The following is a 25,240-nucleotide window of genomic DNA, read 5'->3' as shown; positions in this document are numbered from 1 at the left end:
ACGGGCCGGGGCCGCGGCGGCAGTCGCGGCCGCGAGATGGCGGGGGGCCGCGGGTGCTCGGCGCGGCGCTGAGCCCCGCCGCCCTCCACCCCCCCCCCCCCCCCGCCCCCAGCCGCCGCCGGCGGGACACCCGCAGAGGTAAGGGCGGGGGCGGGCGGCGGAGCGGGGGCCCGGCGGGGGGTGGGGGAGGGCGCCCCGAGAAAACTTTCTACCGCTCGGAACTCCTGTGTGTGCCCCCCCGCCGCAACTTGCCGGTGAAGCGGGCAGGTGGGGCGGGGAGGGGGGGCTGGTGCCTGCGGTCCGGTGCTGGGACCCCTGCCCCGAGCTGGCGGCGGCACCGGGTGCTTTGCAGCCCCCTCCCGCGCCTTGCGGGGGGGCAGTACCGGGGTGGGGGGGGGTCTCCGCCGGTCCCTCTCCCTGCCGGTTCCCCCCCACCCCCGGGAGCCCGTGGCTGGGCAGGCGCGCCCCGGTCCCGCTCGGTTCGGGGGTGACGGTCACCGGGGGACACGGTACAGGCAGAGACGCAGGCTGGCAGGGGACTCCCGGGGCAGGGGGGGCTGCGGCAGGGCTCGTCGGCGGGTGGGTGCCCAAGGATGGGGTGCTGTGGGGGGCACACACCAGAGGCACCCCCCCCCCCCCAGCACCGTGCAGCGGGTGGCGTGGGGCAGCTGAAGCCCACCCCAGGGGGACCCCCGGCCCCGGTGGGACCCCGAACCCCAGCGGGGCTGGGGGGGCCGGGAGCGCGGAGCGGCTGGCTCCGGGGAGCGGGGGGCGGCGGGAGCTCCCCGGGGACAGGCCAGGCGTGCCCGAGGGCCGGCGGCACAAAGTTGTGCAAAGTTATTCCCGGGGTGCGAGGGGCCGCGGTGAACGGCATAGCATTATTATTTTATTTTATTTCCTTTTTTTTTTTTTCCCCCTTCCCGCCGATGGCATCGCGCCTTCGGGCGCCGTGGCCGAGAGGTGGGGCAGGCTCCCCTCGCGCTGCCCATCCTGCCTGCATTTCTTTCCCCTCCCAAATCGTTTCTGCTCCTAAGGATCTGTCCTGAGGCCGCTGGGAGCAGGCGTGTGGGCAGCCCTACCCCCGTGTCCCCCGGGACCCCCCCGGGACACCCCCTCTGCCCCGGGGTCTCGGCCCCCCAAAGGGGTCCCTATTCCAGCAGAGAAAACCTTTCCCTAATTGCTTCGGCTCGCCGGCACTCGGTTGACCGGCCTGGGGAGGGGGGTGGATAAAGCCGAGCGGGATTTTGATCTTCCTGCGGCGGCACCAGCAATGGCCAAACTTTAATTGCCAAAAAAAAAAAAAAAAAAAAAAAATCCCAACCCCAAGCCAGCCCGGGTGCTGGGGGGAGGAACGTGGCCGCTCTCCCCTGGAGTTTCCAGTTTCCCCAGAGCGCAGATGACCCTGGAAATAGAGATTTCCCGGCCAAGGTGCGCTCCAATGAGCCATTTCCCCTTTTGGCTTCCTTGGAATTTGCCTTTCCCGGCCGGGCCCGGGTCGCCCCCCCGCTCGCCACCGGCCCTTTCCCCCCTCCTCGCCCTGCGCTCGCTGCGCTCCCCTCCTCTCCCTCTTTTCCTTTGTTTGCCATCTCGCTCCCTGTCTCTGACGCGTACGCCGCTCCATCCAAATGCAATAGTGGGATTTGCCAGAATTATTTCCTAAAGCTGCCGCGGGGGGGTGGGGGGGTGTTGGATGGGGGGGGTGGTTTTTAACTGCAACCAACTGGAGTTTTGGCTGGCGGAGGAATTGGGGGCTCCGGCTGTCCTGGCCCGGCACTGATGGGGAGGGCAGAGCCTGGGAACGGGTGGGAGAAGGGGGGGGCCAGCCTGGAAGGGAACCGAATGCCAGTACAATGGAGCGGAGCTGGCTGTGCGCAGGGGGAGAGGAGCAAATCGAAATATTTACTGACTCCAAAGGCAAGAGTGAGGGGGGAAAAAAAAAAAAATATTGAGCCCCAGAGAACGGCGATGCCACTGCGCTCTGGGTCTTGCCCTGCCGCTCGAGGAAGCGCATCGCTGGAGGGGCCACGGCAGCACCCGCCTGCCGGTGACAGTCCTGCTGTCCTTGTCCCGCTCGGAGCTGGGGCTGGCCTCGTGGGTGCTGTGCTCCACGGGAGGGGCTGGCCAGACCACCCGGGTAGGCTGTGGACAGAGCCCCGGGGTGCAGGATTGCCCCCCTTGCAGCTCAGCATCCCTCTCCCAGGGTAGCTGGCCATCTGTCCGGTACCTTCATGTGTGCTTGTCCCCAGTGGGGCTGCGTGGTGGCAGCAGGCAGAGCCGTGGAAGGCACGTCCCCGTGGGGGTGGCATGGTGGGGACCCCCCGGCGCAGCATGCTGGCAGGCAGCACCCGTCGCTGCGGCACAGAGCCCCTGTGGCTGGGCTGGCCAGGCGCTCCCCGCATGCCCGAGTCCACTCGGGTACCATGGCACAGCGCATCCCACCCCGGGCGTGCAGCTCCCTGAGGACGCGAGGGCCTTCCCGCCACGGGCCTCCTCCCAAATCCTGCCCTAAGCCTCCTGGAGCTCCCCGGGAGGGTGCTGCTTTGGGAGGGGGACCTGGGCCTGAGGGGGTGGTCCCTGTCCAGGAGGGGCAGCGGGGTACGCCGGGGGCACTGCGCGCTGTGCTGTGCCGTGCCGGGGTGCGTGTGTGGCTTGCTGGAGGCAGCTTGGCGGACTCCGCTCAGTGCCGGAGCCCCAGGGAGTCCAGCTGCCTGGCACATAGGCAGGGCTTTTTTTTCCTTCTTTTTCTTCCTCTTTTATTTATAAAAAAAAAAAATTCCTCTTTTTTTTTTTTTTTTTTTTTTTTTGGTACGTTCTTGGAATAATGAAGTCCAGATTTCCTTCATGTTGGAAAGATTTGATCCCGGCTCTGCTCACTGTGGCTTTGCTGGGGGCTGGGAGGAGAAGTGGGGGGAATGGGAGAGGGCTGGGGATGGGACCCCTCTGGGTGCTGGGGCGGGGGGAGCCAGCCCAGCAGGGTGGGGATGCTGCAGGCTTGGGGGGGGGCGAGGAGGGATGCTCCTCACCTGGGCAAGGCTCGCCGGCTTGGGTGGAGGAGCTGCAGTGGTGCTCGCCGCCACGCTCGCCTCGCCCTGCGCGCTTGGCTTGGCACCCAGGGAGGTGAGACTGGCACCCCCTGATTCCTGCCCTCCACCTCCCCACACCCAGCCTGCGGAGTGGGGTTCGGCTGAGCCCCCGCCCAGAGCTGGCTCCCAGCCTTCCCCGGAGGATGCTGCGTGCCGGTGGGTGATGAAGAGCAGGATGGGGAGATGTGGGGCTTGTATCCCTGGAGGGGTGGTGGGTGCAGCAAACTGATGTCCCTCCCCCCTGTGCCCTTTTTGGCAGGCTCGGCCCCCCCCAGACTCCCCTCGACCGCAGCGCCCAGGCGCGTGCCCACCATGCCCGTGGTCGGCGTCCTCCTCTGGGCCACCCTGCTGACTCTGGGCTGGCGGGCCGCCCACGCCAAGGACCACGGCTTCGCCACCCCGAGGGTCCAGCTCTCCTTCAAAGGTAAGAGCCTGGCAGTGGGAGTCGGGGAGCGGGGTGGGACCCCGAGAAGGTGGAGGAGACCAGTGGCACCCCGGTCCAGGCTGCTCCTCCTCTCGCATTAGCAGGCTGCACCCCCAAAAATCCCCATGGGGATCCATATCCCAGTGTGGCTGAGCTCCCAGTCTACCCCCCCCCCCAGTCTGGGGGTGCTGGTAACCTGCCCAGTCCCCCCACTACGTTTTCCTTGTGGGTGGGTGGCTCCCTCCATCTGGCAAAGCTGGGTGCCAAGGTGCAGGGAGCCCCCTCCTCCAGCAGCGCCCTGAGCCCAGACAGCAGCTTGACGCTGCCCCGACCCCCCCAGCTGGTATTAACGCCTGGGAGCTGGCAGGGAGCTGGCAGGAGGGGAGGATGCTGGGCTGGGGGGCGGGGGGGTGAAGGGGCTTAACCCTTTGATACCAGGGCTGCCCGACCCACCCAGCCCACTCTGGGAGCTGGGGGGACACCCCAGAGTCAGCTTTGGGGTGCATGTTGGCAGAGGGGTTGACCGAAATACCAGAGACTGAAACATCGGAGCCGCTCCTGCCGCGGGGATGCTGAAAGGGAGCAGGGTGGGGGGCATGAGGCAGGGCTTGGGGTTGCAAACCTCAAGGAGTGGAACAAAAATTGCCCCCGGCAGCACGGTGTATTCGGTGCCGCCATCGCCCCGGGCCCCACCGGGGTTGGCTGCCCGCTTGGATGCATCCCAGCGCAGGGATGCGTGTCGGGGGGGTGACAGACATGCGGAGCCTCGTGTCTGCCTCCCCTTGGGGTCCCAGGGGAGGCGAGCCGCCGCGGGAGAGCCGGGGCCATGCTGCAGTGCCGTCCCACCGTGCCTTTGCCCTCCGGTCGCGTACCGAACCGGCAAGCCCAGGATGCGGTGGCAGAGCCGACAGCGAGCGCGGCAGCTCTGGTCCGGCAGAGCCGGGCAGGAGGGGCCGGGGGGGCTGGCAGCAAGCATGGCGCAGGCAGGGCGAGCTGCTGGCGTTCAAGGCTGGTGTCGGCAGGAAAAATGGCTGGTATGAAGATGCTGGGGACAAGTCCAGGCTGGAAAGGAGCGAGAGGTTCCTCCCAGTGTGGCAGGCACTGCTTTCCTCTCCGAAAGGTGGTTTCGGAGGGTTTTTGGGGGCTGCTGGGGCACTTTGGCTGCTGCTGTTTCCTGCCCGGAATTGCAGCCGCGGCGAGGGGAGGGTCCGGTGAAGCCCCGGCTGCACCCGGTGCCTGCCACCCCGGCGAGGTGTGTGTTAACGCCTGTCCTGTCCCACAGCCACCGGCGTGCCCCGGGGAGCGGGATTAATTCCGGATGAGCGTGGCCAGGCCTGCTGTGCTGCGGGGTGGGGGCTGGCTTGGGGTTGGTTTTTTTTGGCCCTGGCGCGGTGGAGTGGAGGTCCCTGCCGTGCCCAGGGGACCTGGGAGTGTCACCCAAGTGCCTGCGTCGGGATCTCTGGTCCCTCTCCCTCCTGCCTGGGGTGGTCTGGCAGGGCCCCCCCGCCCTCGCTGCCCAGCAGTGAGGTTTGCCGTGGAAGAAGGGCCGGTTCACGCTTGCAGACGGAGAAGTGCCGGCGGCGTGCCGGATCTGAGCACGCCGGGGTCGGGAAGGGACGCTGCTCGCCCCTTGCCTGCCCGGGCTGTTGCAGTGAGGAGAATTACCCCGGGGTCTTCCTCAGGGGCCGGCCGGGAGCCGCACGCTGAGCTGCCGGTAAGTGGCTTTCCCGAGTCAATAATCTGTACATGGCCGCCATGAAGCCGTGGGGCCGCGAGACGTGGGGCGGCAGCAGCGCTTGCCGGCCAGCCCAGCCCCTTCTCTTGCTTGGGGAGCCGGTGCTGGTACCCAAATCCCCAGCTGCAGGTCCCCCAGGGTGCCTGAGCAGGCAGTGGCGCTGGGTGGGATGGGAGCCGGGCTGTGGGACACTGGTGTGATGAGTTGGGCTGGGCTCTGCTGGCAGAGACGTGGCCGTGGTACCGCAGGGGGACCCGGTGCACGGCTGGGAGGGATGCTGCTGGGGTTGGGGTGCAGGTCCCCACTGGCAGCATCCCCCGTCCGAGGCACTGCCCGGTGGGACGGAGGTGGCCGTGGCCTCGCGCTGGCACCCGGCGGGGTGCCGGGGAAGGAGCCGTGCCTGCAGGAGCCGTCGTGTCCCTGCGTCCTCCCCCGGCGCCTCGCCTCGGCCGCGCTGCCTGGAGCCCCGCCAGCCCCAGGAGCGTCTCTGGGTTTGTTTGCCTTTGCTTGTTATCACGCGCCGGAGGTTTGTCGCAGCTCCCCGGGGCCTGCGTCATCCTCTACAGAGCCCCATCGTCTCTGAGTGCTTTTGAAAAAATATATAAAATAATGAAGCAATAGGAAAGGGGCTGGATCCAAGCTCCTTCACCCTGCTGCAGGGTGATGGGCTGGGTAGGGTCACCCCCTGTCCTTCCCCCCATCCCGTGACCCCCAATGGTCCCTGTCCGTCTGTCCTCCCTCTCAAGGCTTTCCTGTCCGTGTGTCGGCAGGAGGAAGGTGACCGGCACGGAAAGAACAGCACTGGGAGCGGCTCCGGCGCGGTTCCCTTTTGCCAACAGCTCTTCCCCGATCCCAGCCCGGTGCTGGCCAGAAATAGGATGGATATTTTTAATCACCTCCTTGCTAACAGTTCCCCCTCTCTCCCGTACACATCCTGCAGCCCCCTCTCCTCCGGGCCTTCCTCCGGGCTGGGGGCTCTGGCACGGGAGAGGTCGGTGGTTTCCCTGCAAGGATGCAGAAGGTGATGATGATGGTGATGGTGATTCATCTCTCCGTGTCCTGCTCCCCGTCCAGCGTGGGAAAAAACGTGCGGGAAGGAAGGGTGGGCTCTCGCCCCGCATCACCGCGGGAAGCCCTCAGGGTCAGGACTCTCCGTGGGGCTTCAAAGGGGGAGCCGCTCCCCCCCCCCCCCCCCCCGTGACGGCAGGAACAGCCCTGCCGGCACCTCTCGGAAAAGCCGCGGCAGAGGTCCAGCCCGGGGGCAGCCCTGGCCCGGAGGGGCCGGGTGAGAGGCAGGGCAGTTCCTGCAGAGGGAAAAATCACTTTAAAAAGAATAAATCAAGCCGTGGAGTCTCCTCTTGGCTCTGCCGCCAGCCCCCTGCGTGACCGTGCTCCCGGTCGCCTCGTGCCTCAGTTTCCCCTCCCTCCCCGCTGGCATCTCAGCTGGCAGCCGGGGGACGTCGGCACGCTTGATCGGGGGGGGGGTGGCAGATGGCTGGAGAGGAGCCCGGCGAGGGGGCCGTGTCCTCGGGGGCCGCCCAGGCGCCCTCCTAAGCTGCCGCAGCTGTGGGCACCGCTCGGCGACAGTGGGCTGGGATAAACACGGGGGGGGGACCCGGGGGGGACGCACGGGCAGGGACAAGAGCTCCGGGACAGCCAGCCCTGGGGACGTGCCGGGAGAGCACGACCCGCTGTGGGTCGGGGGGTGCGCCGGACCCCCCCCGTGCTGCTCCTTGGACTCCTCAAAGGTGGGGGCGATGCCACCGTCCCTTATCCCATGTCCTGGGGGACGGGGACGCGGGCTGAGCCCTGTGACCCCTAAGAGGATTGCTCTGGCGGTGGGGGGCTGCGGCAGGGCCCCCCCACCCGCCGGGACCGGCTGCCGCCGGCGCTGAGCCCCCAGGGCTCCGGCTGCGAAGCTCCATAAGCTCCTTAAACTCCCCCCCCTCACCCCGCCAAAAAATCCCGTGTGATTTCAGCCCCCCCAAATCAGTACCTAATAAGCTCGTTATCCCTCAAATTAATGACGTTCCTTCTGGAGCCAGCGTGGCCTTGCCTGGGGTCCTGGCGTGTGTGTCCCCCCCCGGTTCCGGTGCCGTGGCCCCTGCCCGGAGCACCCCCAGCCGCCCCCTTCCCCGCTGCCTTTTTGGCGTGGAGCAAATGGCCGGGAAAAGCGACCGCCTTCCCGCCCGGCGCCTTGGCACACCCGGGCTTTCAGGGGCTGGGAAAGAAAATAATGTAAAAAAAAAAAAAAATATAAAAAAGACCCAAATGCGGCGTGTGGGGACCCCTCGGGTCAGCCCTTTGCTTTTTGGGGGGGGGGGTGTGAAAGAGCTTCTTCCTGAGAGGGGTTTTCCTGCCGCTGGTGATGCCGGAGTATCCCCTGGACCAGCTCCCCGCTGGGGACGGGGGTCGCCGCTGCGGAGGGATGCTCGGTGGGGACAGGGTCCCCCCTGCCAGCGATGCTTGCTGGGGCATGTTCCCCCACGAGCACTTCAGGCAGGCTCGCCAGGGGATGAATCAGCGGTTTCAGCTGAAAAAAATGTGGTTTTTCTTTTTTTTTTTATTTTGGCCTGTGCCCAACCGGCCGGGCAGTGGGGGGGAGCACCCAGCCGGCCCTGCTTTTATCCCAAGGGATTTGAGCCGGGCGGCCGCCGCACCTGTCCCCTGCCACGGGGGCTGGCGGAGCGGGTGGTGGGTGCCAGCGCGGGGCGATGCTCCCGGGGGGCTGGAGATGGTCGGGGGTGGAAGGTAGCGAGCGGGAGCCGGAGCCATTTCATCTCCCGAGCCCCAGCAAGGCGGCTTCGGTTTCCTCCCACCTGTGAATCGGTTAAGTGGGAAAAGAGCTTGGCTGGGGGCCACGGAAACTCTCTTATTACATGTAATTAGCTTAATTACATCATAAATAACCCATCAAGGGGTAGCGGAGTGACGCTCAAACAAATAAGCAATTCTGCTTTCATCAAGCGACCCACCCAGCTCTTTGATCAGCCCCAATAACAACAAATGCTTTAAACGCGCGAGGGGACGCATCCAGCCCCCCATCCCTCTCCCAGCATCGCTCCCCATCCCTTCCCTCCGCAGGGTACCCAGAAAGCTGCATCCCACATTTCAAGCAGGGGGAGGAAAAAAAAAAAATAAAAAAAAATTAGGGAGGGTTGGGGAAGCATCCTCAGAATTTGAGGTGCCCTTATAAATTTGTGGGATAAAATACTCCGGGATGGAGCCGGGATTTATCTCTGCTGGGCCGGGCTCCCTTGGGATCAGCCGCTGGGTCCCTCCATCGGCATTTGGAGTGAATTCATTCACCCCCATGGAACGAAAGGGCTCCCAAAAGGCACCGCTGCCGCCAGCCGGGGGGGAGAGCGGTTATTGAATATAAACACACCGTGTAATTTACATGCTAATTATGTTGAATGCGCTACAAGCTCATAATTAGAAACTAATTAGGTGAGAGCGCCTGTAATTGGTTTTGGGGGGGGTGCGGTGATGGCGCACCTGGGGAGGTGAGCAGCTCGGGTCCTAATGGCGTTAACCCTTCGTGCCGGCGCCCTGGTGATGTCTGGGGGCGTCGGGGGGATTTGGGGGGCTGGGGTGAGGTGAGCAGCCCCTCCCAGGATGCTTGGTTTATCAGGGACCCCCAAAATCTCACCCTTGCTTTGGAGCTCGGTGCCGGTCTCGGTGCCGATGGGTAGGGACCGCACGTCCCTGCCCAACGGGGACGGTGGTGGCAGCCGGCAAGGGTGGAGATGTGGGCAGCTGTCGGGCAGCTGCCGGGGCCGTCAATTCAGCCCGAATTTGGCTTTTCGGGGGGGATTTTGGCTTTGCAGAGTGTGTAATCGGGCGGTGCCGCTCGTCGCTGCCGCGGACGGAGCTGAGCATCACCCCGTGTTGCCGGCCAAGGGTCTGACGGGTTCCTGGCCACCGGCATCGCTCCAAGGTGCGGGGTAATTAAATGTCAACGCCTGAGGCCACCAAACGATGCTGGGGAGGCGAGTCCCGGGGGGGAGCTCCGCGGGATGCTGCGAGGGGACCGTCCCCAGGGAGGCCACCCCGGCTGCGATGCCAGGCGGCTCCCAGCTCCGGTGCCGGGCAATTAAAATGGGATTAGGCTCCCGGCCAGTCGGGGAAGCTCTGCCGGTGCTGGTGGTGGGAATGTGGGAGGGAATACGCTCGTCAGGGCGCATCCGCTAACGAGTCGGCTTCTCCAGCCCCGGGGGGGCACCCTCTGTCCCGGGGGACCCCCTGTGGCTGCCGGGGGCAGGTTTTGGGGCACGGTGGTGGGGGATTAGGCGGGGAGGGTGGGGGGCTGGCGGTTCGGGAGGTCAGAGGTTGGGGCGGGGGCTCGCCCACCCCTCCGTCCCCTTTGGAGAGGGCGTCACGGGGCAGCGGGTCTGTCACCGCCCTGCTTTGGGGGTGCCCCCTCTGATCGCTGGGGCGTGGGGGGCTGAATGCGGCCCCTGGCAGGGGGCCAGGACCCTTTTGTGCTGCCGGCCCCGTCCCCTGCCGAGCCCCGGGGCCGTCTCTCCTGATGGACGTGGGATATTTGGGAGCGTTTCTGGCACGGGACCCTCCGCTGCTGGTGTCCTGGCGCTGCCTGGCTCAGCCCCGGGGTTCCTGGGGAGGTTGGAGGTGGCATCCCCGGGCCAGGCAGCCGTGGCAGCCGTGGCAGATGCGGGGCTGTCCCGGCACGGGGGCTCCCACCCGGTTTCACCACCGTCCCCAGCTCTGCCTGCACCAGGGTTCTCTCTGCCCCAAGCGCGGTGGCTGCCAGTGCCGGCAGCGTGTCCCCAGCGCTGGGGACGACCTCTCCTGCTCCTCTGCTGCCGGAGCCGCCCTGCCCTTTCCTGCCTCCGAGCCCCGGCCCCCCTCCCCTGACACCAGCACCCCTCTGGGGGAAGCCCAAAGAAATTCATCCGGTGCCCCCCACGGCACTGCGTGGGGCACTCACACACACACACGTGCACTGCCTGGGACACCGGCACCCACGCAGGAGCACACACGCTATGGGGTACGCCCACACACACCCACGTACGCACACGCACTGCATGGGGCACACATGCACGCAAACACACGCACGTATTGTGGCACTCACCTGCACACACACACACACACTTGTGTACACGTGCACACACGTATGCACGCACGCATACAGTGTAGGGCACACGCACATGCTGCACGGGGCACGCACAGGCACACACGCCGCACGCTGCACGCATGTGCACACTGCATGGGGCAGCCGCAGGCCATGGGGCAGGCAGGGGCTGGACCCAGTGCGCCGTGGGACGGGCAGGGGACACCGTGGGATGGGCAGGGGACACCATGGGTGGCGGGCAAGCCAGCGCTGTCAACAGGGAGCATCTGGAGCCCAGATGGGAGAGGCGGGAGGAGGAGCGTGCTGTGGGGTGGGCAGCCCCCCCGGCTCCCCATCCTTTGCACTGCGCCACCCACCTCTGCCATGGTGGGGGGCACCCCCTGCCCGCAGCCCCGACGGCCAGCCCCTCCACGTGCCCGCCGTGCTCACCCCCTCTGTCCAGCCCCAGCGGGCGGGTGCACCCCGGGGCCCGGGGGAGGTTGATGTCACGTCCCGTGACGCCGTTTCCCGCAGCACGGCCTGGAGAGTTTCCACCCCGTGGTGCCCGGCACGTCCTGGCCTCACCGTCGCGGCTGAGCAGTGCCGAGTGGGCTGCGGGCGTCCCGCTGCGGGGCTGGGCACCAGGAGCACCGCTGCCGGCCGTGGGACGGAGGAGGTTCTCCTGGTGACGCTGGTGGGCATGTCACCTGGGCACCCCTGTGCCCCCTTGGCGTGGGCTCCCGTGGAGAATCCCCCTTCCCCTGGCCAGCAGGAGGGTGGGTGCCCACCACGTCCCAGAGGCGCTTGCCCCCCTGCCAGCCCCCCAGCCCACCCCCGGGATGCCAAGCGGGGGGTCCTCAGGGCTGTGTGAGGGGGTCCCTGACACAGCCAGGGTGCAGGGCACAGCCCCCCCCATCCCTCCCGCTCCTCAAAGAGGGCAGACCCCCACGTCCCCAGGGTGCCCAGGATGGGAAAGGATCCTGGGGACACCCGTGGGACATTGGCAGCCCCCCGTGGGGCTGGGAGGCGGGAGGTCAGGGAGATCTGCAGACGCTTGGCATCCCGGCTGGGAGCAGCAGCTGGCCGCTGGAGCCCTGCCCGGAGGCTGACGTGCTCCTTCCCGCTGCCGACCTGCGGGACCCTGCTCTGCTCCCGCCCGGCAAGGGGGGGTCCCCGGAGGGGCTGCCCCCCAGCCCCAATCCAGCCCCACCTGCACAGGGCACGTGTTTGCGTGGAGGGACAAACTGGGTCAGGATGCTCATGGGGCCAGTGTCCCATGGGGGTGGCATCCAACGGGGGTGGCACCTCCAAATGGGGTGGCATTTGGGGCAGATGGTATCCCATGGGGGTGGCATCCAAAGGAGTTGGCGCATCCAAAGGGGCTGGCATTTCCAGAGGGGGTGGCATCGGAGGCAGATAGCATCACATGGAGGTGGCATCCAATGGCTGGGGGTGGCATCCAAAGGGGGTGATGCATCCAAAGGAGGTGGCATATGGGGAAGGTGATGTCCCGTTGGGGTGGCATCCGATGTCTGGGAGCAGCACTTGATGGCTGTTTAGGTGGCATCCAAAGGGATGGCACCTCCAAAGGAGGTGGCACCCAGGTCAGATAGTGTCCCATGGGGGCAGGGTCCTCTGTCTCGCTCGTGCCCTGGCCCCTGCCACGTGGTCCTTGGCACGGGCCCACATCATCTGCAGCACTTCTGCCTTCCATCTGGCTGCCTCATTGCACTTGTGAATATTCATGACCCTCATTATCCTCTTTCATTCGTTGCTCCCACACTCAGGCTAAAAATAACTTCCCAGGGGGGATGGGGTGCGAGGGGCGGGGGAGAGGCTCGTCCCCTCCCCAGGAGCCGGCTCCTTGGGGTCCCAACTTCCCCTTCTGAGGAGCCAGTGGCCTGGCTGGGACATGGGGACATGGCGGGAGAGGGACAATGCCAGAGATTTTGGGAGCTGTGGGCTCTTGGCCAGCATGCCAGGGAGCCCCCCCTGCCTGCCCCATCTCAGTGAGGTGCTCCACTCCCTGCTGTGGGGTGCTGGGTCTCCTAAGCCCAGGTCCTGCTGCCCCCTCCCTGGCCACTTTTGGTTGTCCCAGCCAGCCGTGAGCATTGTCCCATGTCCTGCGTACGGGTGGCAGCGTCATGGTGCTCATGGAGGGGGAGGTGGGCACCTCCTCTTGCAGGACACCCTCCAGCCAGGACCAGGCTTGGACTGGGGAGCAGGGGTGGCGCCGGGGAAGGCGGGTGTCCCCAGGGTGCTGACACCTGCCCCTTTGCTCCCGCAGAGCTGAAGGCCACGGGCACGGCGCACTTCTTCAACTTCCTCCTCAACTCCAGCGATTACCGCATCCTGCTGAAAGACGAGGACCACGACCGCATGTACGTGGGCAGCAAGGACTACGTCCTCTCGCTGGACCTCCACGACATCAACCGCGAGCCCCTCATCGTAAGCTGCCATTGCAGGGCATGGGTGGAGGGGGGCAACCGGGCACCTGGGCAGGCATTTTGGATGCCGGGGCAAGAGCTCGATGAGCATCGCTGTACTGGTGGGGAAGAGGTGGGGCCAGGTGGGAGCCCTGGTCTTCCCTGGGCTGGTGTCTCCACAGATCCACTGGCCCGCATCCCAGCAGAGGATTGAGGAGTGCATCCTGTCGGGCAAGAACAGCAACGTGAGTGGCCACCACGAACTCCTTTCTGGTAGCGACGGGGCGGGTGGTGGCCAGCAGTGGAAGGGGATTCGTGTCCTCGTGTCCTACCCTGGAAAAGCCATCCCCCAGGTCCCCTGTAGCTCGGCAGCATCTGCAGCCATGTCGGGATGGGGAGGCACTCCAAAGTGTCACAGTGTCCCGCCACCCCTTCTTTCCCAGCCGTGCAGGTCCTGCAGAGCTTCATGGGCAAGCAGGAGGCCAAGCTCCCCACGCTGCTTCCTCCCGCCAGCCAGGGCTGGGCCCTCCAGGGTGCCAGCTCATGCCCGTGTCAACCCCTGACCTGTGCCGTTCCGTGCCACGTGCCGTCCCAAGCCCCATGCCAGCCCATGACCCATGGCACCCCAAGACCCATGGCACCCCAAGACCCATACCAACCCATGACCATGTCAACCCATGGCCCCAACCCGTGGCCCCATGCCATGCCCCACACCAGCCCATGCCCCGTGCCAGCCCCCAATCCTCCTGGCTCCCTGGCCTGCTTTCCTCCCTTCCCCAGCTCCTACCCCATGCCGGGGGGCTGGACCCTGTGGTGCCCACCCCAGCGCGGGTGCTGGGAGGCAGTGGGAAGGGGGGTGCCCCCGTCCCCTTGCTGGGGTTGGCACCTCGCTCTCCACTTCCCAGGGGGAGTGCGGCAACTTCATCCGCCTGATCCAGCCCTGGAACCGGACCCACCTCTACGTGTGCGGCACTGGTGCCTACAACCCCATCTGCGCCTTCGTCAACCGTGGGCGCAAAGCCCAGGTGAGGGGTGGGAGGGATGGGGGTTGCGGTGAGCCGGTGCCCGGTCCGGCAGTGCCAGTGGGGGGGACTGCCACGGGACTGCAGCGGGGGGCAGGAGGGCGGCGCGGCGCAGCTCGGCTCTGCTGGCTAGTGCCGGGAGGGTTGGGGGGCAGAGGGTTGGGGGGCAGTGTCGGGCCGGGGGGTGACCATGGCTAACGATGCCGTGCTGCCGAGCGGGGCTGAGCCCTCTCCGCAGACCGAGGACTTCACACCGGAACCGGGCCACCCCAGCTGGACCCCGACGCTGGCTTCCATGCGACATGCCCTCCCGCCCTGCCAGCCGCAGCCGCCGCTGGATCTCTGCCGGGGTGAGGGACGCATCCTCCCTCAGCTTCCCACCCGCCACCGAACCCCTCGCCACAGATTCGGAGGACGCCCGGCACCGCGCCAGCGCCAGCATTGCACAGGGAGAACCATGGCAGCAGCTGCGCCAGCACATGCAGCCATGCAGGGGATGTCCCTGGATGGGTGTCACCCGGTCCCAAGGACCATGGTGTGCAGCGAGATGGCGGCATTGAAGCCACGTGCCACTCGGCTGGATGCGTGGCAGACAGAGGAGCACTTTCGGGATGGCCCTGGGAGGGAGACGGTCTCTGCAAGTAGCAGCGCCAGGCGTCCCAGGGTCCCCGAGCCCTGCGAGGTGTCCGTCCCCTCCACACCGGGGTGGCAGGTCCCGGGCTGTGTCCTGTCCTGCAGTCGGAGTGAGCTGGGTGCCGCCAGCCTGAGGCGAGGGAAGAGCACGGCACTGGACATAGAGGATGGACCTCTGCCCCGGGCCTGGCACGGGCACCGAGAGAGGCGGATGCTGCTTGGGCCACTCCAGGTTGGGACCAGATTGGGACTGGACTGGGACCGGACTGGGAGTGGATTGGGATCGGACTGGGCAGCGGCAGCATTTGAGGAGCACCAGGGATGCCCGTGCAATTGAGGACAGCATCATTGTTCCCTCCGGCGGAGCCAGCGGTGGTGTGGCAGGGACAGGGACAGGGGGTCCCGGTGACCCCTGCGGTGCCAGCAGCTTCCCCCATGCCACAGCTCGGCACCGGGACGTCGCTCCTCTGCACGGGGTGCTGCCAGCTGGGTGGCAGGTCCCCTCTGTGCATCCCCAGGCGTGAGGCCATCCTGGCTGGCTGCGGGCAGCCGCCTCTCCGCTCTCTCCTGCCCCGTGCCAGGGCACCCCAATTCTGTGGGAGAGAGCAGGATCCAGCCCGGAGAAGCGCCTGCTGGGGGCCAGCCCAGCCTGGAGCATCCAGGGACCCCCACCAGCACCACCTGGGGGGACTGCGGCTCTGCTGCTCCACAGCCACCCATCACCCCAGCTCTTGGGGTCCCGCCCCTGTCCCGGGGGGTCCTTCCTCCCCCACCGGCGCTAACTCTCTGCCCTGCTCCTTTTCCCCAGGGGTTTCCACCGAGCCAGCCGGGAGGCCGGGAAAGCAGATCCGCCGACGGCCCCCTCAGCCCAAGACCAGCACAAAGCAAGGTGGGAACCGGTCTAGGAGCCCGCCGCAGCCGTGCCCACTTCTCCCCTGGGCCACGCCAGAGCCGCGGGCTCCTTCTTCCCACCGGCATGCCTCCGACCCCCAGGCTGGGCGCCCCATGCCATGGGCATCCCCGCCGTCTCCTTCCCTCTCAGCACAGCGTCCTCCGGCCACCGGCCTGGCATCTCCGCTCTCCTTCTCTAACTAACTCCTTCCTCCCAGGCCGTACACGGGTCCCTCGTGGGGGACACTGTCAGGGGTGGTGGCTCTCCCCTCTGCCGGCTTTGCCATGGCCCGTTGGAAGCGGGGCCACGTGTCGGCAGAGCCACGGGAATCAGGATGGTTCAGGGGAGGATGCCAAGGCGATGTGCAGGAGGTGTTTTGGTAGGGTCTACAAAAACATCACTGAGCAGCTGCTTCATCCTGCCCCGGGGAGGGGCTTGTGTCATGCCAGTGGGCAAGTGGGCTCAGGGGGGTGACAGCGTCCCCGGCTTCTGGGGACACCCAGCCCGCCCTGACAGTGTCACCCCGAGCCTCCCCTCTGGACTAACGTGGGTCGGTGCATGGGCTGGGGAGCGCGTGGGGCGCGGACACCCTGCGGCAGCCTGGGGCTCCCCCTGCCCATCCCTCTGCCCCCCCGCTCTGCGGGCAGGTGGTAGGTGGGCAGAGGGCGATGCTCGGCCACAAGCATCTCGCCGGCTGCGGGCAGCTCCTGCTGCCAACTTCCCCGGTGCCAGCTGGGGAAGCACCGTTGCTGTTTCAGCCCCCCAGTTCCTCCCTCCCGGCTGAATCTGGCCCCGGCGTCTGCAGGGAGAAGCTCCCCGGTGCGGCTCCCCGTGCCCCAAGGGGGGATCCCTGGGGGCTGCCGGCACCCGCTTTCCAGCAGCGCCAATGCGTTTCAAGGCACGTTAGCCGAACGGCAGCGCCGGCACCAGTGGCAGCTCATGGGTTGCCTGGCCAGGAGGGTGAGGCGGTGCGGCCAGGGCCAGGGCTGCGCTGGAGAGCCAGATTGTCCCTGCCAAGAGTTTGCCCGGCTCGGGAGCGGGGCCAGCACCAGGCAGAGGTGTTTGTGATGGCAATGGCGGCACAGCGCGGCGACGGGGACAGCAGAAGCATGGCTGTGCTCATCTCTGGGGCTGGGTGCCCCGGGAGCAGCTGGTGCCAGCAGACCCTCCGGTGGGAGATGTGCGTGGTGAGCATCCCAGCTCCCCACCCCATCCTGCCCTTCCCGGAGCCGGGGGCTCTGCCAGGAGCCTGCTCACCTCCCGACAGAGTGACTGGCACCGTGTCCATCACCCCTGCATCAAAGCCAGGGCACGGGGCCCGCGGGTAGCTCCACCAGCCCAATTTGGTTGCCTGAGGTCCCCCCGTAGCCGGGCTCCCCGCAGGTGTTGCTGTGCTGCTGCTGCGTCCCAGTGCCGGGGGTCCATACGCCGGGGCGAGGGGTGACCTGGCTGGGTCAGCCTGGCGCTGCCTGCCCCCCCCACCCCAGCACCGGCAGAGGATTTTGCGTGCGTCTCTGGAGGCAGTGTGGGTTTCACCCCTGGCCGGGGGCGTGTGATGGTGCCGGGGATGGCTGAGGCGAAGGCAGAGGCGACAGCAGGGAGTCGGCTCCTAACGGCGTGGGACAAATGCCCTGGAGCATCTCCGGAGCATCTCACTGCGATGCCAGCCTGGTGGTGCCTGCTGGAAAACGGGTCCTGGCAGGAGGAGCGCGGCGGATCTGGCAGCCGAGCTGTGCCGCTGGCCAAACCCCACCTGTCAAAGCTGCTGGAGCTGCATGACCCGGAGCCGGCCAAGCGGCGATGCGTGGCACAGACAGCTGGAATGAAGACGGATGGAGGGAGATGTTTGCCCAGACGCGGGCGTGGGGGATGGATACCCCATTTCAGCCTGGCACCTTGGCCAAGTCTGCAAGCGGTGGAGGGCATGCAGAAGCACCCAGTAATGTCGGAGGAGTAGCTCGCAGGAGCTTCAGCTTCTCAGGAGACCTGCAGACCCCTGGTGTGGTCCATCCTCATCTGTCCTCAATGCTGGGCTCCATCCTGGAGGAGGCTGCCTCTCCCGGTGGGCTTCGGAAGGTGCCACGGGGATGGAGGGGTGAAAGTCTAACCAGCTCCTCGGTTTGCTTCCTCCTCCAGGATTATATCTTCTACCTGGAGCCAGACAAGCTGGAGTCGGGCAAGGGGAAGTGTTCCTACGACCCCAAAGTTGACACCGTCTCTGCATTAATCAGTGAGTCCTGTAGCTCCCTGGGGCCGGCGCTGCCTGCCTTGGGCAGAGGGAACATGTAGGCGAGATGGGACAACTGCTGCCACCATCTTCCTGCGTTGCCCAAATATCCCCAAGGAGTCAGGCTCCTGCCCCTGCCACCCCTGCCCGCTCCAGCTGCAGATGGCTGGGCACCCGGATGCCCAGTCCTTGGTCATCTGGCCCAGTGGAGGTGGGGGTCCTGGGCCAGCCTCACCAGCTGTCTGGGATGGCCACAGGCAGTGGCTCCTGGTTGCCTGGTGGCTACTAGCTGGGGCTGGGGCTGGATGGAGCCTGGGGCAGTGAGAGAAGGTGGGTGGATGGGACTAGGTGGGACCCCCAGCTGATCTCTGTCCTCTGCAGATGAAGAGCTCTATGCTGGTGTCTACATCGACTTCATGGGCACGGACGCAGCCATCTTCCGCACCATGGGCAAACAGACAGCCATGAGGACAGACCAGTATAATTCACGCTGGCTTAATGGTGAGTTTGGGGTGTCATTGGCTCAGGTTCCCTAGGGACCCCATGGCTCCAGCCATAGAGATGAGACCCATCATGTCATACTGCATCCTTCTCCCAGGACAGAGACAGTAGCCAGCATGGGCAGGTGGATGGGTGGTGGTGTGGGATGGATGGACGGATGGATGGACAGATGGATGGATGGATGGATGGTTGACAGTAGATGGATGAGTGGACAGATGATGGATGGACAGATGATGGATGGATGGATGGATGGAAGGAAGGAAATCTAGGCAGAAGAGCAGAGATAGCTGTGTGGGGCACAGTAACAGACGTGCCAGGGGCTTTGCTGGGTGGTGAGAGCAGCCAGCTGGCAAGAGATGGGGGCTGGCTCTGCCAGAGTCCATGCATGGGTTTCTGCAGGGCTGAGATGTCAACCGTGTCGCCTGCAGTCGGTGACCCCGAGCGTTCATCCTGCCCCCCTCGGAGCACCCCTGCCCGCGGGGTGGCAGCTGAGTAAACAGACCAGAGCAGATGGGATGGTCCTGCCGGGCTGGGGAGCCGGCAGGGCGGTAACCTGAAGAGGGGGAGCTGTCAGCGCAGGCTGGGCGCCGGCTGATGGATGGCAGGGAGAAGCTTCCTGAGAAGCTTCCAGGCTGTGTGGTTCCTCCCTGGGGAGGAAGACCAGTTCCCACCGCCCTGCTCGTAGAGCTGCTGGACCTTGGGGATGCTCCCAGGGACTTCAGGGGTGTTCTGAGCCCCAGCAGAGAGACCCGGTTCCTCGGCCCTCAGCTCTGGTCCAGATCCAGCTCTTTGCCCTGTGACCACAGCAGTGCTTTTCCAGAAGCGGGGCAACGCATCCTGCCTGCTGCGGCACAGGGCAGGGGTGCCGCTGGGCTGACGGTGCTGTGCCATGCCATGCCGTTCCAGACCCGGCCTTCGTCCGCGCCCAGCTCATCCCCGACAGCAGCGAGAGGAACGACGACAAGCTCTACTTCTTCTTCCGAGAGAAGTCGGCCGATGCCCCGCTGAGCCCTGGCGTCTACTCCCGCATCGGGCGCATCTGCCTGGTAGGTGGAGCGGTGGGCAGGCAGGGGAGTGGGCAGGGGGGCAGGCAGGGCTGAGCACGGGGGTCCCTCTGTTGCAGAATGACGATGGGGGGCACTGCTGCCTCGTGAACAAGTGGAGCACCTTCCTCAAGGCTCGGCTTGTCTGCTCCGTGCCAGGACCCGACGGGATCGAAACACACTTCGATGAGCTCCGTGAGTGGGCGAGGGGGGCACGGGGTCCTTCTGCACCCCTGCGGGCTTGGGGGCACCCTTGGGAGGTGACACAGTACCCTGTTTCATGGGGAGGGCTGGGGACCCCCTTGCTGCCCCCCCACCTCTTACCTCTCCCATGGGGAGCTGCCCTCCCCACTTCCCCGTCATCCCTGGGTGCGAGGGGGGTCCCTGCCCACCTCCCCCATGGTGACACCCCCATCTTTCTGTCCCAAGAGGATGTCTTCATCCAGCAGACACAGGACACGAAGAACCCCGTTATCTACGCCGTGTTCTCTGCTTCAGGGTGAGTTCTGACCCTCCTGGCACAGAGCAGTGGAGGGAGGGTGAGTCCCCAGCGGGGTGGGGGTCCCGGTGATGCCGTGGTAGTGGGCAGCGCCAAGCCAGAGGGTGACAGCCGGTCCTTCCTCCCAGGTCGGTCTTCAAAGGCTCTGCCGTCTGCGTCTACTCCATGGCCGACATCCGCATGGTCTTCAACGGGCCCTTTGCGCACAAGGAGGGACCCAACTATCAGTGGATGCCCTACACGGGCAAGATGCCCTACCCCCGGCCGGGCACCGTAAGTACCCCCTGGGCACACGTGGGGAGGTGAGCTGGTGCCTGCCGGGCAGCCGGCACACTCAGACCCGCGCCCGGATCCTGGGTCACAAAGTGTTGGTGGCGTTTGTGCCACAGTGCCCCGGGGGGACCTTCACCCCGTCCATGAAGTCAACCAAGGACTACCCCGACGAAGTGATCAACTTCATGCGCACGCACCCGCTGATGTACCATGCCGTCTACCCCACCCACCGCCAGCCGCTGGTGGTCCGCACCAACGTCAACTACCGCTTCACCACCGTGGCCGTCGACCAGGTGGACGCGGCAGACGGGCGCTATGAGGTGCTTTTCCTGGGCACAGGTACCCACGCCGCGCACCGCGGGGAACGCAGCATGCTCCGGCGCGGCCCCGGAGGGCACGGGCACCACCAGGGCTGGCCAGAGCACGGTGCCCTCCGCCATGCTGGAGTGGGGCGAGGGGCTGAGACCCCCCCTGAGATCCCTGCCCCTTCTCGAGGCTCCAGCCCGGTCCTTCCCCTGGCCCAGTTCCTGTCTCCAGGGCCAGCGATCCAGCATGATACCTCCCACCCTAGGGATGCCACCATCCAACTTGGTCCCCCCTGTGCCCCAGCGCCCACCCCAGGGGCCCCACCATCCAGCGTCATCCTTTCCTAACTTTGGTGCCCATCCTATGGGCTCTGTGATCCAGCCTCGCACTTCCCATAGCCCATCCTAAGCCCACCATCGTCCAGCCTCGAGCTTCCCCTGCCCGATTGCCCATCCTAGAGGCACCGGTGTCCTGCCCTGTCCTTCCCGAACCCCAGTGCCCATCCTGGGGGCACCGTTGCCCATCCTGGTGCTTCCCCTGCTCTAACATGCGTCCTAGAGCCCCTGTGATCCATCCCGGTCCTTCCCCTGCCCTGCTGCCCGTCCCTGGCTGCTGTCCCCACCCTGCCCGGGGTGCTGGCAGTCCCTAGCCACAGGCAGTGACCTGAGCCAGTACACCGCACCCCAGGGACAGCCCCCCGCTGTGGCAGGAGGGAGATGGGGATGGCCTTGGGGGGGTCCTTCCTCCCCCCAGCCCCAGCAGGGACCTCCTTCCCAGGAGGGGAGGGTGCAGGTGCCCAGGGGTGGCACTGAGCGCCTGGGCACCATGGTGTCTTGCAGATCGTGGCACTGTGCAGAAAGTCATCGTGCTCCCCCGGGATGACATGGAGACGGAGGAGCTCATGCTGGAGGAGATCGAAGTGTTCAAGGTAAGGGTTGTCCTGTCCTCCACCCTCCACTGAGTGTTGTCAACCCAGCCAGCCACCCCTTGGGACACCAACCAGCCCCTTGGGACACCAGCCACCCCTTGGGACACCAACCAGCCCCTTGGCCAGCTCTGGAGGGACCCCAAGCATTGGTCCTCCTGCCTGCTGCTCCCTGACAGCTCCCCCTGCCCGCCCCAGCTGCCTGGGGGGTCTGGGCTGCCCACCCTGGGGCTGCAGCGTCAGGCCAGGCACTCGCCCCTCCATCTCCTTCACTCCTGCTCCTGTCTAGGTGCCGGCACCCATCAAGACAATGACCATCTCCTCCAAGAGGGTGAGTCACGGCGCACGGCAGGGGCTGGGCAGATCCCATCACTGGTCCAGCCGCATCTCTGCCCGGCGTCACCGCGGCACCAGAGCGAGCTGGCTCCCGTGGCACTGGGTGGCTCCGGTATCTCGGCCAGTCCCAGCACCAGGAGGCTGCAGCTCGTTCTGGGGGTCCTTGCAGGGTGGGGACGAGACGACATCTCACCCTGTCCTCTTTGTCCCCCCAACAGCAACAGCTGTACGTATCCTCGGCCGTAGGCGTGACCCACCTGGCCCTGCACCGCTGCGACGTGTATGGGGAAGCCTGTGCCGACTGCTGCCTGGCCCGGGACCCATACTGCGCCTGGGACGGCAGCGCCTGCACCCGCTACTCCGCCTCCTCCAAGAGGTACAGGGGGCCGGGGGAGAGCGGCAGGGAGGGAGCCCCTGGCCCCGGGCTCCCCCGCTCACGTCCTGCCTCCCCACAGGCGGAGCCGGCGGCAGGACGTCCGGCACGGCAACCCCATCCGCCAGTGCCGAGGCTACAACTCCAACGGTGAGTGAGGTCTGGGGCAGAGCCCCGCAGCACGGGGGGGCGGCTGGGGGGCACGGCCAGAGCGGGGCATGGGTGGAGGGGTGCCCTGGTGGGTTGATGGTTGTGTGGCTGGATATATGGGAGGAGAATGAGGATGGGTGGATGGATGGATGCATGCATGCATGAATGGAACAATGGATGGAACAATGGATGGATTGGTGCAAAATCGGATATATTGGGGAGTAGGATGAACATGGATGGATGGATACGTTGGGGTTGAGGATGAGCACAGATGGATGGGGTGGGCGGGTGGGTGGATACATTGGGGAGTAGGATGAACATGGATAGATGGATATGTTGGGGAGAAGAATGAGCAGATTTGAATGGGTGGATAGAGGGATGGATGGATGGGTGGACGGATGGGTACTTCAGAGAAAGATGGACACGGGCAGATGGATGGGTGGATGGATGGATGGATGGACGGACACCCTTGTGGAAGGATGGCTACACTTGCTGGGTGGCTGGGGAGCAGGCAGACCTGTGGCTGGAGGCGGGCAGGAGCTCTCCCTCGGAGAGTGGGTGGGCTGGGCAGGGGGGCAGCGGGGCAGGGGTGCGGAGGCGCGCGTGTGACCCGGCTGCCCCGCAGCTAACAAGAACACAGTGGAGGCCGTGCAGTACGGGGTGGAGGGCAGCACCGCCTTCCTGGAGTGCCAGCCCCGCTCACCCCAGGCCAGCGTCAAGTGGCTGCTGCAGAAGGACAACAGCGACCGGCGGAAAGAGGTAGGGCGGGGTGCTGCGCCGGGGGGTGCCGGGAGGTGCCGGGTGCCAGCCGGCTGAGCCATGCCGCCTCTCCCCCCCGCAGCTGCGGGTGGAGGGCCGGGTGCTGCGGACGGAGCAGGGCTTGCTGCTGCGCGCCCTCCAGCTCGCCGACAGCGGCCTGTACTCCTGCACCGCCACCGAGAACAACTTCAAGCACACGGTGACCAAGGTGCAGCTCCGCGTCCTCAGCAGCCGTGCCGTCCACGCCGTGCTGGTCCAGGCGGAGACCCCCCCCGGCCTGCCGGGTGCCCCCACTCCCCGCTACCAGGACCTGCTGCAGCTCCTCACCCAGCCCGAAATGGGACTCCTGGACCAGTACTGCCAGGGCTACTGGCGGCACACGGCGGCCAGCCCCCCCCAGCCGCTGGCAGGCCTCAAAGCCAAGGAGCAGCAGGACCAGAAGAAGCCTCGGAACCGCCGGAATCACCAGCCAGAGACCTATGGGCATACATGAAACCATCATCAGGGACTTTGCTAGCACAGTGGTCTATTTTTCCCCCCTTTTAATATTAAAAATATCTATAAATAAATATATATATATATACATCCACGCACACACGCACGCAGACACACGCGCTCCCCCTCCCACTGGAGACAGTATTTATTTGTAGGTTGTACATAGTCACTGGGGCGATGCGACCCCCGCCTCCCAGCACCGGGGAGAAGCGGGGACCCCCCGGGGTGGCCGCAGCCAGCATCACTGTCTTCCCCCCCCGCCCCGGGACCCTGGGATCCTGGTGTGTGGGGACCACCGGGCACCGCGGCCACTGCCCCTCCCCAGCTGGGGCACGGAACCACATGGGACCGGAGGTGCCAGGTCCTGGTGTGGGAGGAGGCGATGCCCTGGGGAGGGGGACGAACCCCAGCCAAGGGGGATGAAGCAGGGGGAAAGGTGGCGCCGGACAAGGTCTGACCCCCCCACAATCTGGGCATGGCTCTCACAGCTTTGTGCCTCAGTCCCCCCCCGGTTACTGAGGAGCGAGGGCTTTCCATGGGGAAGCTGCAGACCACCAGGCAAGCCTAGGAGAGGGGGTGTGGGGCCAGGGTACAGGGTGCCGTCCCCCTCCGGGGGCGTGCGGGGGGGGGGAGACGGGACCCTTGAGACAAGACCCAGGTGTCCGGGCCGCAGTGGGGGCTCGGCCAGGGTCTCGGGGTGGGGAAGGGCAGGAGAAGGGGCTGTGCTGGGGTAAAACCTCGGGCAGCCGCCGGTGCTCACTGGCATCGGCACCCATGGGCGTTTGGGGCACCCAGCCCCTCAGCCCCCCCGCCTCAGGGCACCCTGGCAGGTGCGGGGGTTGTAAATAGTTGTACATGGGGAGAGCAGGGGCTGCCGGGGCCGAGCGAGTGCCCCCCACTGTAGCTGGGGACACCCCCAAATAAACACTGGCTTTGGGATGGATGCAGGCGCCTGCGTGTGCTCTGTTGGGGACGGGGAGCGGGCGGGGGGGGGGGGGGCTGCGCTGCCACTGGCCCCTGCCACGTAACCCCCTCAACTCTGCCCCTGAGCCCTGCCGGGGGGGCGGAGGGCTGGGCTGGAGCCAGGCGGGGAGCGGGGGCCCTGGGGGGTACTGGGAACACTGGGAAGCCAGAGGGGCACTGGGTGCTGGGGGGGGCACTGGGCAGAGCGGGGGGCACAGGGAGGTGGCAGTACTGGGTGGTACTGCCCAGGTGTTCGGGGTGTGCTGGGGGCGCATGTTGGGCTGGGCTAGCAGGCAGTACTGGGTGGTACTGGAGGCACTGGGAGCACTCAGAGTCTGTACTGGGAGCACCAGGGGAAGTACTGGGGCAGTAGGATTTGGTACTGGGAACCAGTACTCGGCCGTACTGGGAGCACAGGGTGGGGCAGTGGTACTAGGCTCCATAGGGGGCATTGGGTGTGGTAGTGGGTGATACTGGGCTGTACTGGGGGCACCGTGGTCAGTAATGGGGCAATGTGGGTGATACTGGGCTCCTCTAGGCAGTCCTGGGAGGCACTGGGGGCGGTGCTGGGAGGTCCTGATCTAAACTGGGGGTAGTACTGGGGATGCTGGGGGTGGTGTGGGGCTGTACTGGGGCAGCATGGGGCTGTACTGGGGACACTGGGCTGTACTGGGGCGGTGCAGGGCTGTACTGGGGACACTGGGCGGGACTGGGGCGGTGCAGGGCTGTACTGGGGACACTGGGCTGTACTGGGGACACTGGGCGGGACTGGGAGCTGTGCTGGGTCCTTTCGCCCCCTGGCGGCCGAGCGCGGCGCTGCAGGAGCCCCGCGGTGCTGGGGGGGGCACTGGGGAGAGCGGGGGGGCACTGGGGAGAGCGGGGGGGGGGGGCGGCACACGGGGCACTGGGCTCTGCCGGGGAGCCCTGGGGGAGTCCTGGCAGAGCCTGGGGACACTGGGGACGTGGGGGCACAGGGGGGTTCCTGGGGTGTCCCATGGGACGCTGAGTCTTACTGGGGGGCACGAAGGCAATGGGTTGGGGCTGGGGACACGGGAGGGGGGAACTGGTGGCCTAAGGACACTGGGGAGGGGCCTGGGGACA

The 25,240-nt window shown here is 66.3% G+C and overlaps 1 protein-coding gene across 2 annotated transcripts; it reads left to right on the top strand.

Annotated features, from left to right (window-relative positions):
- Positions 1-24,119, top strand: SEMA3F (semaphorin 3F). 2 transcript variants are annotated; one of them, XM_054838599.1, is made up of 19 exons: positions 1-138; positions 3,343-3,507; positions 12,604-12,764; positions 12,925-12,987; positions 13,648-13,767; positions 15,206-15,286; positions 17,426-17,519; positions 17,898-18,017; positions 18,924-19,063; positions 19,141-19,255; positions 19,490-19,559; positions 19,688-19,832; positions 19,949-20,171; positions 20,978-21,066; positions 21,353-21,394; positions 21,618-21,775; positions 21,855-21,922; positions 22,548-22,681; positions 22,764-24,119. In XM_054838599.1, exons 2-19 carry the CDS (start codon positions 3,396-3,398, stop codon positions 23,172-23,174), a joined length of 2,346 nt encoding a protein of 781 aa, XP_054694574.1. In that variant the 5' UTR covers positions 1-138; positions 3,343-3,395; the 3' UTR covers positions 23,175-24,119. The 2 variants fall into 2 exon arrangements, with proteins under 2 accessions (XP_054694574.1, XP_054694577.1); XM_054838602.1 differs by lacking the exon at positions 15,206-15,286.
- Positions 24,120-25,240: the final 1,121 nt, after the last annotated feature.

This window comes from Grus americana, chromosome 11 (assembly GCF_028858705.1).
Source record: "Grus americana isolate bGruAme1 chromosome 11, bGruAme1.mat, whole genome shotgun sequence".
Taxonomy (NCBI): Eukaryota; Metazoa; Chordata; class Aves; order Gruiformes; family Gruidae; genus Grus; species Grus americana.
The sequence above is the reverse complement of the archived record's forward strand: the minus strand, read 5'-3'. Positions and strand labels throughout refer to the sequence as shown.